The sequence below is a fragment of the Hypanus sabinus genome, chromosome 18 (assembly GCF_030144855.1).
Source record: "Hypanus sabinus isolate sHypSab1 chromosome 18, sHypSab1.hap1, whole genome shotgun sequence".
NCBI lineage: Eukaryota > Metazoa > Chordata > Chondrichthyes > Myliobatiformes > Dasyatidae > Hypanus > Hypanus sabinus.
The window spans coordinates 76,288,671-76,302,359 of NC_082723.1; the positions used below are offsets into that span (position 1 = coordinate 76,288,671).

At 44.1% G+C, this 13,689-nt stretch overlaps 1 protein-coding gene across 1 annotated transcript in view; it reads right to left on the minus strand.

Moving 5' to 3' along the window:
- Window positions 1–13,402, minus strand: part of snap29 (synaptosome associated protein 29) — a 39,731-nt gene extending 26,329 nt beyond the window's left edge. The window contains exons 1-2 of the mRNA XM_059943704.1: window positions 13,081–13,402; window positions 3,912–4,102 (exon numbers count right to left, since the gene is read on the minus strand). Of these exons, the coding sequence (XP_059799687.1) occupies window positions 3,912–4,102; window positions 13,081–13,314 (425 nt within the window). The 5' untranslated portion in view covers window positions 13,315–13,402. The remainder of the gene's footprint in view (window positions 1–3,911; window positions 4,103–13,080) is intronic.
- Between the last annotated feature and the right edge of the window lie 287 nt (window positions 13,403–13,689).

Below are 13,689 nucleotides of genomic sequence, written 5' to 3' on the forward strand. Positions count from 1 at the left end.
ACCTAAGCCACAGTCTTAAAGCAAACATACACACACAAAATGCTGGAAAAACTCAGGTCAGGCACCATCTATGGAAATAACGTTTTGGGCTGAAAAGGGGGAAGATACAAGAATAAGGTGGGGCAAGAGGAAGAAGAAAAGATAGGTCGCAGGTGAATCCAGGTGGGTGGTGGAGGTGCTGAGGAAGTAAAAGTTGGGAGACGATATTTGGAAAAGACAAAGGGCTGGGAAAGGAATGTGATGGGAGAGGAGAGTGGATTGTGGGAGAAAGGGAAAGGGGAGGGATGGAAGGGGGAGGTAAGAAGAGGTAAGAGGTCAGACTGGGGAATTGAGGAAGAGGAGAGGGGGAGGGGGGAAAACATTACCAGAAGTTGGAGAAACTGCTGTTCATGCCATCAGTTTGGAGGCTACCAAGATGGACTTTGAGAGGTGTTCCTACATCCTGAGAGTGGCCTCATTGTGGCAGAAGAGAAGGCCATGGACTGACAAATCAGAATGGGAATGAAACACACACAAAACCTTAGCCTTGCCATGATTCCTACCATCTCTAAAGTTTAATATCCAGAGAATACTTATGCAAATTACTTTCAGTGACAAAAGCAAAGCATAAACAGGGACTTGGGCAATATTACTACAAACTGTAACAAGGACAATTACATCTTACATTCTATTTACAAGACTCACCATTAGATACTTTATTAATCCCAAATTACAACATCACAGTAGCATTGCAAGTGCACAGATATAAATATTAGAAGAGCTTAGAAAAATAGAGGACTATGGGTAACCTAGGCAATTTCTAAAGGACATGTTAGGCACAGCTTTGTGGGCCGAAGGGCCTGTATTGTACTGTAGGTTTTCTATATTTCTAAGAGAAGTAGAAAGAGTAAGAAATAGGTTACCACAAACAGTCTAACAAGAGGGATGGCTATAGGTTGACTCATTATAGAGCCTAATGGCCAAGGGTAAGAATGACCTCACAGTGCTCTTTGGAGCAGCACAGTTGTCTTAGTCTATCACTAAAAGTTCTCATCTGTTCAGCCAAGGTGGCATGCTGAGGGTGAAAGACATTGTCCAGAATTGCCAGGATTTTCTGTAAGGTCCTTTCCATTGCCTCCAGTGTGTCCAGTTTGACTCCTATAACAGAGCCAGCCTTCTTAATCAGTTTATTGAGCCTGTTGGCATCACCCATGTTAGTGCCATTGATCCAGCATGCCAATGCATAAAAGATTGTACTGGCAACAGCAGAGTGGTAGAACATGTGAAGTAAATGCTTGCATACTCCAAAGGACCTCTGTCTCCTCAGGAAGTAGAGGCAACTCTGGCCCTTCTTGTACACAGTCTGTGCTGGTGTTCCACTCAAGTCTGTCATCCAGGTGCTCCCCCAGATACTTAGCCATCAATAGTAATAGGGAGCAATGCAGGCTTAGTCTTCCTAAAGTCCTTCACCATCTCCTTGCCTTACTGATGTTGAACTGTAGATAATTCAGCTTGCACCATTTGACAAAGTCCTCCACCAGGGCCCTATATTCATCCTCCTGTCCTCCCTTTATGCACTCAGAATTTCTGCAGATGACATGATTGTTGTATCTAAACTGTGGTTGGCTAGTCAGGTAGTCCATTATCCAGGATACAATGGAAGTATCAATCTGCATTGAACAGAAGGCTGTATGGTATTGAAGACACTTGAGAAATCAAAACTCATGATCCTCACAGTGCTGCCCTGTACATCTAAATGGAGTAGGTTCTGTTCAGCAGGTAGATGACAGCATCGTCAACTCTAGTCTGCTTTTGTAGGTGAACTGCAAAGGATCAAGGGCTGATCTGACTAGGGGGTCGGAGGTGAGCCAAAACCAACCTCTCGAGGGTCTTCATGATGTGAGGCCAGGGCCACTGGACAGTAGTTATTCAAGACTTTTGGTTGGCTCTTCTTGGGTACTGGAACCATACAAGTTTTCCACAGTCGGGACACTTTCCAGGCTGAGACTCAGATTGAAAATGCGCTGGAAGACTCCACACAGCTGCTCAGCACACTCCTTCAGGACCTTGGGGTTCACACTGTCTGGTACCAATGCTTTGCCATCTCTGAGTTTCTCCAGAGCCCTTCTCACCTGCTCAGTAGTGAAAGTGAGTCCATGATGACTGGAGAGTTGGTGGACGGCGGAGGCTGGGGAAGTGAAAATTGGGGCAATAACAGTTGGTAAGTGGAGATGTGGATGGTAGGTGCAGTGCAAGGAAGGGATGAAGACAGTGGTAGCCTGTGTTGCTCATCCACCTGTCGAATTGGATGGGGGAGGGAGGGAGGTGTAGGTGCTGAGGGAGAATTGGATGCATCTGAATTGCTGTGCTGAAGGGGGTGTGAACAGAAGGGCAACTGTCAAACCTATTTAAAAAATTGGTTTAACTCATTAGCCCATTCACAGTTGCATTCCAAGACTCTATAGCTAGGCTGTAGACATAATATAGTCAGCCCTCCTTATCTGCGGGGATTGGTTCCGATACCTCTCACAGATACCAAAAAATGCAGATGCTCAAGTCCCTTATTTAACCTGTCTCAGTGCGGTGGTCTTTAGGACCCAGCGAAACCCCGGACTTTACTTAACACGTTCAGTGCGGTGGACATTAGGACCTGGCAGTGCAGCTCTGAATCTGCGGTGTTTCTGTTCACGAAAATAATCACAATCACGACTGAAAATAAGGTGGAAGCAATAAAGTGATCGGAAAGAGGTGAAATGCCATCGGTCATTGGAAAAGCATTAGGCAACAGTCGGTCAACGATTGGAACAATTTTAATGGAGCACGTGAAAGGCCCCATCCCGATGAAAGCTACATTACTAAGCAAAGCAGTGGTTTAATTATTGAAATACGTATGTTTCTTAAGTGTTTTATATGCATAGAAAGGTAAAATATGTACTATATACTAAGAAAAACGTTTGACTAGTGGGTTTTTATCTTTTTCTTAATAATGGCAATTTTTGATTTTTTTTGAATTGTTAAAGAGGAATTGTGGATATTGAGAAGTTCAATATTATACTATATATGATTTTTGATTTTGACAGTGTACACTCCTTTTTTGTTGTTTGTACTTCCATTGGAATATATATTTGATATAATTTCTCCCCTGATTTGTATTTGTCTTTATATATTTTTAAATCAATAAAAAAGATTAAAAATGAAATAATGATGCTAAATAATACTGGATGTACCTGTTCCGACTTCAAATCCAACTTCATCCAAAGACGGACTCAGGAATGGAACTCATTCATGACCTGGGGACTGCTTGTACTTTTCAGTCATTTCTAGATTACTTATAATACCTAATACAATGTAAATACTATGTAAATAGTTGTTATACTGTATTGTTTAGGGAATAATGACAAGAAAAAAGTAGTCTGTACATGCTCAAATGACGAGTGATGGAGAGATATCTCCAATCCGCAGTTGGTTGACTCCGCGCATGTGGAATTGCAGATAAGGAGGGCAGACTGTACTAGACAGAGAATGCTACTACAAATTCAATGAGAGTTTCTTACTGACTGTTAAGCCACTGGCATTTAGGGTATGATGCAATGATGATCATCCATCTCTGCCTATCCATTGCATCACACTCGGGTGTAGAAGGACTCTTCATTGCTGATTCCATAACAATATTTTTCTTGACCAGTCAGGGTTGTTAGCTCTGAGCTGAACATGCACCCCGCCCCCCCCACCCCCGGAGGACCAGAGGACCACTCTTAGTCTGGACTCTACCCTTTGACCTGTATCATGGGATCATGGGTGACCCTACCAAGAGCCAAAGCATAAGGCCCTGACTCCAGCCAACATAGCTCTCCGGATCATTGAGACTTTCAAACCCCATGACAAGGTTGTGGTCCTCTTAGAGGAAACAGGAGGAGAGGAAGATTACTCACTTGCTCCTAGTCTGCTTTTCAGGTTCTGGAGGGGCTTGAGGTTCAGAGTTCCTGAATTTGAAGTAGTTTGTAATGCCGCCAAAGATGCTCTTGATGCTGTTGATGTGTCTTTGGCTAACTTGCATATCCTGATCCATTTTATCCAGCATTTTATCTGTTCGCCTCAGTGCGTCTCCTTGTCGTAGAAGTTCCTGTCCAGTTTTTAAAAAAGAGCAGAAACTAGTAAACATCTTATAATATGTTCAGATGTGCCACCTCAGGTGACATTGTCCCAATTGAAATGGGGGGGGGGGGGGGAAGAGGAGAGAGAGATGAGCCACAAATAAAAACAGATGTAAAGTTGGCAAAGTTACAGAGGATAAACACACCTCAATGGAAACCATATTTACATCACTACAATGTTGAAGTCAATTTGCTAGATCTCCAGAAATGATTATCAAACTGATGAAGGGTCTCAGCCTGAAACATCTGCTCTTCACTGTTGCCCATGGATGCTGTCTGACCTGCTGAGTTCCTCCACCATTTTGATTGTTACTCTGGATTTTCAGCATCTGCAGAATCTTCTGTGGTTATAAAACTCTGCTACCCGTGTGCCAACCTGTCTCTAGTGTTCACTGATTCCCTTTGATCCTTCCACATAAAACCTCAACATAAAAACTCATCTAAGTATTTAAACCTATCCAGGGACTGACCACAGCTACCTCCACCTCTCTTTAATCTTTACCAAAGATCTTTCAAGATATCTTTCTTTCAATTTGGGCCCTGAATGTAGATTTATAATTCTCCATCTCTGGTGGCAGAGCTTTTAGTTGCAAGGGACCAAACCCAAATTCCCTCCCCAAATGTGCTTATCCAGCTGTGTCCTCTTCAATGGGATGATCAGATGGAGGTACGTCCTTACCAAAGGTGAACAGTGCTCCTTCCCTCTGGTCACCCTTGGGCAAGGTGTAGCACCTGCTCAACTCCACCAGATCAGGGTCAGGTGAAGATATGGGAGCAGGTGGTGGAAGGTCGTATGAGTACCTGATTCATATCACAAGTCCTGGTTACGTGACCACTGACGCCAAGCAGACCATCTCTGAAGAGTATTGATAATGGCTGGGGTCACCCGTCTTGTAAAGACACTGCCCAGAAGGCAATGTCAAACCACTTCTGTAGAAAAATTTGCCAAGAACAATCATGATCATAATCACCCACGTCACACACAATGATCTTCTTCAAATGATCCTCTTCAAAACCCAAATGCTTGGCTTAATAAGGCCTCACATTCCCAACTACCACTTGGGATGTTTAACTGGTCTATAACTACTAATGCATACAACATTAGTTAAGAGTCCTCTGACAGCAGGGTGGATCATGGATGTTGCATCCTACATGATAGGCAAGCCAGGGGAGCACGATATAGAGAGCAAGCTCCCCCTCTCCATACACCTGATGAACAGCAGAGGCTGATAGTTTTGCACCAGCAGCGTTGTAGGAATTGCCAGTCTTGAATTCAATATAGAACTGCCTTAGGAACTCCAGTTCTGGATTTTTCCTTGGGGTTTACTCCCAAAGCCTTCTCCATGACAGGTATAGACGCAAGACAGCGGAGGCTTGAGAAGCAGCATCTATGGGAAGTATCCCCTGATTTGACCCTGCTTTATGCTATTTGCTGCTGTTAATGAATCGCAGATTGATTAGTCCACCACTAATGCATCGATCCCTGTGAAGCTCTCCTTTTTTTTAAACCTCTTCTCCCTGATGTGTGCAAAGCTCCCTCTGATTCGAAAGGTCTGCCGCTAACATCTCAGCCCAAAACCTTAAGAAATAGCAGCAGAATTAGGCTATTCAGCCCACTGAGTCCTCTCCACCATTTCCTCATGGCTGACTGGCTCCCACTCAACCCCATACACTTGCCCTCTCACCAACTTCCCCTTTAAATACACCCATGGACTTGGCTTCCACTGCAGTTTGTGGCAGAGCATTCCAGACTAACCACACTTTAGCTAAAGACTTCTCCTTCTGTTCTAAAAGGTGACCCCTCAATTTTGAGGCCGTCCCCTCTAGTTCTGGATATCCCCACCAAAGGAAACATCCTCTCCATATCCACCCTATCTAGTCCTTTCAACAGCTGGTAGGTTTCAATGAGATCCCCATGCATCCTTCTAAATTCCAGTGAGTACAGGCCCAAAAGCTGCCAAACACTCCTTACATGTTAACCCCTTCACTCCCGAAATAATCCTCATGAATCTCCTCTGGACTGTCGATTGAAAACACATCCTTTCTGAGATATGGGGCCCAAAACTGTTGACAAATTTCCAAGTGCGGCCTGATCAGTGTCTTATAAAACTTCGGCATTATCCCCTTGTTTTCATATTCTATTCCACTTAAAGTAAATGCTTAACATTGCATTTACCTTCTTTTTACCACAGGCTCAACCTGTAAATTAACCTTCTGGAAGTCTTGCACAAGGACTCCTAAGTCCCTTTGCACCTCTGATGCTTGAATTTTCTCCCCATTTAGATAATAATCAGCATTGTTCCTTTTTAACAAAATGCATTATTGTACATTTACCAACTCTGTATTCCATCTGCCTTTTCTGCCTATTCTTCCAATTTGTTCAAGTCCTGCTGCAATAGCATTGCTTCATCAGCACTACCTACCCCTCCACCTATCTTCATATCATCCACAAGCTTTGCCACAAAGCCATCAATTCCACTATCTAAATCACTGACAAGCAATAGGAAAAGTAGTGATCCTAATTACTGACCCCTGAGAAACACCACTAGTCACCGGCAGTCAAACAGAAAAGGCCCCTCTTATTCCCACTCACTGCCTCCTACCTGTCAGACGTTCCTCTATTGCCTGCAACCATAGGATTTTATCTTGTTAAGCAGCCTCACGAGGCATCTTAATAAATGCCTTCTGAAAATCTAAGTAAATGACATCCACTACCTCTCCTTTGTCCACCCTGCTTGTTATTTCCTCAAAGAACTCTAACAGATTTATCAGGCAAGATTTCTCTTTACAGAAACCAGGCTGACTTCAACTTATTTTATCATTCGTCTGCAAGTACCTCAACACCTCATCCTTAATAATGGACTACAGCATGTTCCCAACCACTGAGGTTAGGTTAATTGGCTTATAATTTCCTCTCTTTTGTCTTCCCCCCTTCTTAAAGAGTGGAAACAATGTTTATTCATTTCCATCGATGCTGCCTGACCTGCCGAGTTCCTGCAGCATTTTGTGTGTGTCATTTTGGATTTCCAGCAGATTTTCTTGGGTTTAAGTATTTATCCCCTTTGTAATTACTATGCTAACTTTCCTCTGGTGCAATATACCTCACTAACTCACCGAATTGTTGATGTAGATCATTGGACAATCATCTTCTTTCAATGAATTTATACGAATAAATAACCCCTCCCTCTGTAAGGTCCAGCAGTGTGGTAGATTTTCAACAGACCAAACCACAATGAAGACAAAAGAGCATTCAGGGCAAGTCAGGGAAATGACAATACAGTACCGCAAATGTGGGGAAGGGTTCAAGACCATCTCACAGGCACTGAACACACCTCAGGGCTCAGTACAGTCCATCATGGAAAAAGTAGAAAACATATGAAACTACAGCCACACTGCCTTGGTTAGGCCGTCTGTCTAAACTGAGTCACTGGAGAAGAATGGCACTTGTAAGAAAAGCTACTGTGATGCCCACACTCTGAGTGAGATGCAGAAGTCAGTGGCTGCAACTGCAGATGATGTTCATAGCGCCACAATCTCTAAGGCCTTGCACAACAAGGGTACTTATGGAAGAGTGGTCAGGAAGAAGCCCTGGCTTTAAAAAACACATATTTGCCCATAAGGGCTTGGCAAAGTGTCATTTTGAAGATACTGTAAAGATGTGGAAGTTCATGTGGTCAAATGAGACTAAAGTAGAACATTTTGGCCTCAGCACTAAGGGGTACGTGCGGTGTAAATCTAATCCTGTGCACCAGCAAGGTAGCACCATCTCTAACTGTAAAGTATGGTGGAGGTAGCATCATTCTATGGGTATGCCCTTCAACAGCAGGTACAGGTGGCCCGTTTCTCCAACGCTCGCTTTATGACAACTTGCTGTTACGAAAGACCTACATTAGTACCTGTTTTCGCTAACCTAAGAGGATTTTCGCTTTTACGAAAAAAGATGCCTGCTTTATATGTATTTACGATATACCATTTGTACAGGGCCTGGTGAGACCACACCTGGAATATTGTGTACAGTTTTGGTCTCCAGGTTTAAGGAAGGACATTCTGGCAATTGAGGAAGTGCAGCGTAGATTCACTAGGTTGATTCCTGGGATGGCAGGGCTGTCTTACGCAGAGAGATTGAGCTTGTACACGCTGGAATTGAGGAGATTGAGAGGGGATCTGATTGAAACGTTTAAGATAATTAAAGGATTTGATAGGATTGAGGCAGGAAATATGTTCCAGATGTTGGGAGAGTCCAGTACCAGAGGGCATGGATTGAGAATAAGAGGTCAGTTATTTAAAACAGAGTTGAGGAAGAGCTTCTTCTCCCAGAGAGTTGTGGAGGTGTGGAATGCACTGCCTCGGAAGACGGTGGAGGCCAATTCTCTGGATGCTTTCAAGAAGGAGCTGGATAGATATCTGATGGATAGGGGAATCAAGGGATATGGGGACAAGGCAGGGACTGGGTATTGATAGTGAATGATCAGCCATGATCTCAGAATGGCGGTGCAGACTCGAGGGGCCGAATGGTCTACTTCTGCACCTATTGTCTATTGTCTATAAAAAGCCCTTCTGGTCTAGTGAGCCAGTGTCACCCAATTACACTTAAGTGACTAATCTACTAACCTATATTGTCTTTAAAATGTGGGAGAAAACCAGAGTACACCCACACAATCACAGTGAGAACATACAAATTCCTATGATATAGGAGTTTCTATATCAATAAATTGGGGTGTATGGGGAGTCCAGGGAGGGAGAGGTTGTCATGTCCATTCCAAAGCAGGTCATTTGCCTACGGTCCCCACTGGACGCCTAGCTCTCATCTGTGACTCCAAGTAACTGCACGTGACAGTGGCCATACCCTGGTGAGAAAAGGACTTGGGAAGTCAACTTCTGGCAGACTGGATGGATGAGATCTACATTGAGGTCTAACAGCGAAGGTGGTTCTGCAACGCTCTGTAGAAAACAAAGGACAGGACACAGAATGTGTAATGGCCATCCACTGCAAACACAGACCCCAGTTTGTGACACTTACTCGCACCAACGGACCCAGACTTTTGAGGTCGAGAGAGTGGAACTGCCCCAGTGCAATGGCTTTTCCACCTTAAAAACTTTCCTGCACAGGTTTCTGGTCATGGCTGGACATGATGGACAACCACCACATATCGATAAGTGCTTGGCTGATCTTTCTTCTGTGGACAGCACTTGCTTCCTGTTCATGTGCACTTTAATCTAGGGACTGCTGGAGTAAATTGGCATGCTAATCTACAGGCATTCTGAAGGTTAGCTGCTTCGTAAACCACGCAAGTCACCTCCAAACCTCACTACCCATATCAATATATACTGCTCTCTTCTTGCCTGCTTATCGAGCTGCTCCTTGCATATCAGCTTAGTCTCACTATTCAAGGGTATTTAATGTCATTTCCAGTACACAAGTGTAAAGGGGAACAGAACTGCAACACAACAAAGAAAAAGAACAAAATAATAAAAATAGCGCAATAAATAAAACACAAGATTGTTTTGTTGAGGCATTATAAAGCACTGGTGATGCCTCACTTGGAGTATTGTAAGCAGTGGTGGGCCCCTTATCTAAGAAAGCATTCAAAGGAGGTTCACGGAAATGACTCCAGGATTGAAAGGTTTATCATATGAGAGCATTTGATGGCTCTGGGCCAGTACTCACTGGAATTTAGAAGAATGAGGGGTGACCTCATTGAAACCAATCGAATGCTGAAAGGCATCGATAGACTGGATGTGGAGAAGATATTTCCTATATTTGGGGAGTCTAGGAGCAGAGAACACAGCCTCAGAACAGAGGGATGTCCATTTAGAATGAAGGTGAGCGGAGGACTCATCCATTGTCTACTTAGATGAAGCCATTAATAATTAGAGGAACTTTAGCCAGAAGGTGGTGAATCTGTGGAATTCATTGTCATCAGGTATATTTAATGCAGCGGTTGATAGATTCTTCATTAGTCAGGGCATGAAGGATTATGGGGACAAAAGAGATTGGGGCTGAGAGGGAAAACGATCATGGTGGAGCAGACTTGATGGGCTACATGGCCTAATTCTGCTCCAATATCTTATGGTCTTATATGTGCCCAAGACTTTTGCACAGTACTATAACCCAGTGACTTGGCCTCCATAGCCATCCATAGCAATGAGTTCCACCAACTTAGATAAAGAAATCTCTCACATTTTCACACTTTAAAATTGCTTCACTCAATGCCCAGCATCTGGAGAAATATTTGCCTTCACAAGGAGTGCAACAAGAAGGCCTTTTCACTTCATCTTTTATGGCTTTCAACCATGAGATCTTCCCTTTTGTTTGTTCCTCCATTTACAAGTCTACGGCACTAACAGCAAGCTTCAGCCCAACCAACTGAGCTCTGATGCTAGGACAGAGTGACAAGACGAAGATTCTGTCTCTATCTACCAGTATTTCCACCAGTGTTTCCTGTGCAACAGCCAGATCAATGGTTCAATTCAACACCAGAATGTATACAGTATCCCAGACATCAATCCTTGCCCCACTTGCTCCAGCAGAAGCATCAGCCTCCCACCATATACTATGAAAGAAATAGGAAGTGCCCTAGAGACCAGGATCCCAACACTTTGATATCTCAGATAGGCTCACTCTCTCTCAATCTCCCACAATGCTTCAGTTAATCTCTGGTAAATTGGAAAGCCCTTGGGAAGGTGATCAAGGAAGTGAGTGGGGAGGGCTGGTGAGGGAAGCAGGAAAAAACAAAGCAAACTGGCCCTTTCTCTCATCCTTCTCCCCTTACCACAGAAGGGAAAATGGAGTGCATGAACAATATACCAGAAAATAAAAACAGACTTTGAAGGCTTCAAGAGATACACCAAGGAAAATAGAAGATTAGTAAAAGCTACCTTGGGATCTTCATAGAGTGAGACAGGATAAATGGAGCAATAAGGAAACAGAAGAATTTAGTACTATGTACCTAACTTCACTGAAAAACTTCTGGAAAGAGTGGAGAACAAAGAAAATGAGATGAAAGATTTTGGAGAAATTAATTAACTGAATGTCTATACAGCTCCAGGCCAACCATCTGTATTACCATACCCACCAAATTTAATGCTGACAAGTGAGAGGTGTAGGACAACCAGGGTAGATCTTACACAGTGAACAGTAGAGCAAACGGATCTGGGAATACGGTCCATAATTCCTTGGAAGTGGCATTACAGGTAGACGGTGGGAAACAAAGCTTTTGGCACATTGGCCTTCTTAAGTAAACATATTGATTACAGGAGATGGGAGGTTACATGGAAGTTGTACAATATGTAGCTGAGACCCCATTTGGAGTATTGTGTGCAGTTTTGATCACCTACCTACAGGAAAGATGTAAATAAGGTTGAAAGCAAGCAGGGAAATTTTACAAGGATGTTGTGTCTGGAGGACCCAAGTTACAAGGAAACATTGGATAGATTAGGACTTTATTCCTTGGAACATAGCAAATCAAAAGGAGATTTGATAGAGGTATATAAAATGATGAGGGGTATAGATAGGGTAAATGCAAGCAAGCTTTTCCCACTGAGGTTAGGTAGGGCAACAAGAGGTCATGGGTTAAGGTGAAAGGTGAGAAGTTTTAGGGGAACATGAGGGAAAACTTCTTTACTCAGAGGGCCAAGAGAGTGTGGAATGAGCTGTCAGCACAAGTGGTGCACATGAGCTCGATTTCAATGGTTAAGATTAGTACGGATGGGTACATGGATGGTAGCTGTATGGTCCCAGTGAAGGTCAATGGGACTTGACAGTTTAAATGGTTCAGCGAGTACTAGATAGGTCAAAGGACCTGCTTCTGTGCGATTCCTTTCTACGACTACATCTGCTTTGTGGGACTTTGAGACAATCCACACAGATTGTGCAGCCTTCATCTTCAGATCCCTTACATTGCACCTGTTGAAAGGAGACAAATGTGACCTCAGGATCTGAGGGCAAGCAAGAACAACTTCAAGATGGCCCCACCAAACAAACTGACCGAAGGTAATTTCACAAAATCCTGCTAAAAATTCACAAAAGTATTTACTTATTTTACTACTTCTTTTAAATATGTGTCCACTGCTCAATTTTGTGCGATTGGACCCTGTGAATGACATTTTGGTGTGTTTTGGTGCTTTGCTGTTTCTGTGTGTTTTCTTTGGTGAGGTGTGGAGCAGTGTGTGTGGCTTGCTGCCTGGATAGCTGATGACAGGACAGCAGCCCATGACTGACCCCTTTGTTTCTCTCCGACTGAGGCATCCAGGGCATACCCAAAGGATTTGATGCTGAAATATTCTACTTGTTGTCTGGTTCACAGATATTTATAGGTATAGATGTGAAGTGGAGGGTATATCACATCACATGGCCACATCATAGCCTGGTATGGAAACACCAATGCCCTTAAATGGAAATTCCTACCGAAAGTAATGGCCCAGTTCATCATAGGTACCACCCTTCCCACCACTGAGCACATGTACATGAAATGCTATGTAGAAAGCAGCATCTGTCACCAGAGATCCCAATGTGCTCTCTTCTCACTACTGCCATCAGGTCCTTAGAAGGTAAAAAAACCCCAGGACTCGCACTACCAGGTTCAAGAACAGTTACTACCCCTCAACCATCAAGCTCTTGAATAAAAGGAGTAACTATACTCACTTGCCCATCCATTGATATGTTCCCACAATCAATTATCTCACTTTAAGGACTTTTTATCTCATATTCTCGTTATTTATTGCTAATAGTTTATATTGCATTCGCACAGTTTATTACATTCTATATTCTACTTGACCTTTCAATGATCATGTTATAATTACAAATCAATAGATTTGTTCGCAGGAAAATAAATCTCAGGGTTGTGGTGACATATGTACTCTGACTACTTTGACCAACGGCCATAGCCTCCCTCCTCCATGCCTCTGCGCTGTCGTTTCACCAGCAGCAGCTACCAGCTGCTCTCACCTCGGCCGTGTCGGCGCCCACTTGCTCCGACTCGTGGATGAGGGCGACGCTCCTGCCACTGCTCTGTACGGCCCGCCGGGCACTGCTCAGCGCCTCCTGCCTCAGGTAGTTCTGCCGATCCGCCGCGTCGCTCCGACCCTCCTCCCGAGCTGCCCCGCCGAACCCCCGGCCCCGGCCCTCATCGTCCTCATCATCCTCGGCGAAGGGGTTATAGCGACTCGGATAGGCCGACATGTTCCGTTTTCTCGCAGCCGGACTCAACGACGGACGGACGCCATGGACTGTCACGGGACCAGAGTCAGCTGACCCCTTCCGATGCCCCGCCCCTCGATCGTCACGTGACCTCATCCCGCTGCCTCGCCCCTTTCTACTGGACGTCACCGCACTGCTGACTCCTCCCACTCCTTACATAAAAGAACTAAGTTAAATAAGTAGTGCCAAAAAAAAAGTAGTCCATGGGTTCAATGTCCATTCAGAAGTTGGATGACAGAGGGGAAGAAGATGTTCCTGAATCACTGAGTGTGTGTCTTCAGGCTTCTGTACCTCCTCCCTGATGGTAACAATGAGAAGAGGACATGTCCTGGGTGACAAGGTCCTTAATGATGGATG